This window comes from Contarinia nasturtii, unplaced genomic scaffold (genome assembly GCF_009176525.2).
Source record: "Contarinia nasturtii isolate CC-2019 unplaced genomic scaffold, AAFC_CNas_1.1 Cnas_scaffold_2150, whole genome shotgun sequence".
NCBI lineage: Eukaryota > Metazoa > Arthropoda > Insecta > Diptera > Cecidomyiidae > Contarinia > Contarinia nasturtii.
The window spans coordinates 1-3,187 of record NW_022199477.1 but is presented as its reverse complement, the minus strand read 5'-3'; the positions used below and the strand labels follow the sequence as shown (position 1 = coordinate 3,187).

The 3,187-nt window shown below is 37.2% G+C and overlaps 1 protein-coding gene across 1 annotated transcript; it reads left to right on the top strand.

Annotated features, from left to right (window-relative positions):
* Positions 1 to 2,342: 2,342 nt before the first annotated feature.
* LOC116347821 lies at positions 2,343 to 2,788 on the top strand (the record flags this gene model as incomplete). The annotated part of the gene is made up of 1 exon (XM_031778552.1): positions 2,343 to 2,788. A coding segment is annotated over exon 1 (446 nt), but the record flags the coding sequence as incomplete, so codon positions are not given.
* Between the last annotated feature and the right edge of the window lie 399 nt (positions 2,789 to 3,187).

Below are 3,187 nucleotides of genomic sequence, written 5' to 3'. Positions count from 1 at the left end.
GAATTTTACTCGTGACGTATGAGCCCGAAACTAAACAGCAGTCGACAGTATGGGTCTTCCAAAGTGAAGATAATCCAACGAAAGTTGTTCGCGCTCGAAGTGTTGCGAAGCAAATGGTCGCCTGTTTTTTCGCAATTAGTGGACATGTGGCAACAGTTCCACTAGGGGATCTTAAGACCGTCAATTCTGATTGGTATACCACCATTTGTTTGCCCGAAGTTTTTGGTGAAATAAGAAAAAACAATCGCCGTCGCAAAATAATTCTTCATCATGATAATGCGAGCTCTCACACATCTCATCACACAACTGAATATTTGACCGCGATCGTTTATTTCGGCTTTAGTTTTCAATATTCGAGTCCAATTCAACAGCACCAAAATCGAACGATTTTCGACGCTGGATGACCAATGTTAAAAGCAATGGTTGACAATGATGGATCGTGTTGAAACTGTGGTGAATGCTCCGTAAACCATGGTAAATCATGTTTTGACACGTTTTACCATGATGGTCGCCCTCAAAATCGATGGTAAATCATGTTTTAACAGTTTTTACCATTATGGCCGACTTGTGAACCGTATTAAATCATGTTTTGACACTTTTTACCATGATGATCGACCTCAAAATCTATGGTAAATCATGTTTTGACAAATTTTACCATTTTAAATGGTTTTAGACTACGATGTACCATCATGTCTGACCTCAATAACCGTGCTATATGGTGTTATACCACGATGGACCGTGATATCCAACCTTAATAACCATGCTAAATGATGTTAAAATCGCTTAAATCGTTAAATTTTACATTTCAAACCAGTTACCACGGTCCATCATGGTCGGCCATCACGGTTACCACGGTTTACCACGGTCCATTCTCATCTTTTGACAATAAAATGTGCAAAGTTTAGGCAAAATATGGTAAAAATACAAATGATTACGCTGGAGGAGAGACGCAAGATGACACAAGTGTCTTTCATCTTCAAAATAATTCATGGAGATATGAAGTCGAGTCATATATCAAACAGTTTAAATTATTATGATTCAGCACATAATACCCGTGCAATACCGCTTTTTGATATTCTAATTAGAGGAAGCGATTATTACATAAAGTATGCACACAAAAATATTTTTTGGGACTCTTTACTCAAAAAACCTGTATTATATGTAAAAAAAACATTTACAACATTCAATAGTTTACAGAAACACGCCAAGAACTGCCAAAATACAAATAAAGTGAAAAATGTTGATATTGTTACCGACAAATTAAGTCATTTAAATTTGAATTCATGTGTATGTAGTCTCTTATTCGTTAAGCGAATTCATTGTGAGCGAATATACTACAGGTTTTTTGAGTAACGAGTCCCAAAAAATATTTATGTGTGTGAGCCAATTAAAATCAGTGCTTATAAAACGCACGCTCAACGCGATACGTAACTCAATGTGCTGAGTTTTCGAATGCACGGTGCGCGTGTCCACTCACCGAACAAGTGTGAGAGCAACTCACTACTCGCTCAAGTCACATTGTGAGTGAGCTAAATCTCGCTCACACCAAAAATACATTCATTTAAAAATTAACATATCTATCATAAAAATTGAAATATCATCGATGGGTTTGAGTCAGAGGAGGTCAGTATAGGTGAAATTCAAGCAGCTATTTCGAAGTTAAAATGGGGCAAAGCAGCAGGCGTGGACGAAGTCCGCAACGAATTCCTATTGAGTAGTGGAGTAGTTGGAGTTAAATGGTTACATCGTATTTTTAATCTCGCTTGGGGCTCTTCTGTTGTTCCTTTAGACTGGGGCGTTGTAGTAATTTCTCCTCTTCATAAGAAAGGCAGTAATAAAGACTGCAATAATTATCGTGGAATTTCTCTATTGAGTGTTGTCGGAAAATTTTATAGTTCAATTTCGGAAAAACGAACCAGAGCTATTGTTGAACAGCTTCTGGATGAAAATCAATCGGGATTCCGCCCTATGCGGGGTTGCCAAGACCAAATTTTTGTTTTGAGACAGCTGCAAGAGAAATTCCATGAGAAAAATAAGGATTTGTTTTTGTGTTTCGTTGATTTGCAGAAGGCTTATGATTGTTTTCCAAGATCTAAGTTGTGGTCGGTTTTAGCCGAATATGGAATAAATGGGTCTCTTCTTAGGGCAATTAAAAGTTTGTACGCAAACAGTAAAGCATCAGTTAGAGTGGATGGTGATTTGAGCGAATGGTTTGAGGTGCGTAATGGTCTTAGACAGGGCTGTACAATTTCACCTCTTCTGTTTATTATTTATATGGATAAGCTGATAAAATCAGGAAGATTGAAGATGACAAGTTTGAAAAAGAGTTTGAACAACGTAGAATGAATGGAAATAAGGTAGTAGCACAGCTTAGATCACACGTTTTCAATAAGCGTGAGTTGAGTAATGAGGCGAAATTGTTAATTCATCAGTCAATCTTCAGACCAACTATCCTTTACGGAAGCGAGAGCTGGGTTGATTCTCAAAATTTAATCCATGGATTGGAAGTGGCTGATATGAAAGTTTTACGAATGATTTCTGGAGTATCGCGCAGAGACCAATGGGAAAATCGTATAAGAAATGAGAGAATTAGAGATGATTTGAATGCTGTGTCGGTGGATGAAGTTGCAAGAATGTCGAGACTGAGATGGTTTGGACATGTCCAACGTATGGGTGAGTTGCGTTTGTCAAAGAAGATTTTGTATGCCGATGCAGATGGACCGAGAAACAGAGGAAGACCTCGTAGACGTTATTTGGATTCGGTTAAATGTGATTTGGATGTTAGAGGGTATGATTGGTGTAGAGTAGCCAAGACCTGGCTCTCGATAGGGAAGTTTGGAGAGGAATTGTAAGAGGAATTCGAGTCTAGTCGTTTCGCAAAAGACCACACACCGAAAGGTACAATCGGTCTATAAATGATTATTGTTGTTATTGTGAGCCAATTAAATATGCTTATTACATTCAATGATTATTATACAAAGAAAATACCAAAATGTGATACTGATTCAATTGATTTAGAAGTAAGTTTATCGACGGTTAAACTGAGAATTGAGAAATGTTTCTACCATTGATAACAATATTATTATTATTTTTTTCAGACTTGACATTGAAAAAACACAATAACAAGTCATGTAGAATGACGCAAAATGTATTGCTGGTGTTTTCACTTGTTCAAATAACATGCATA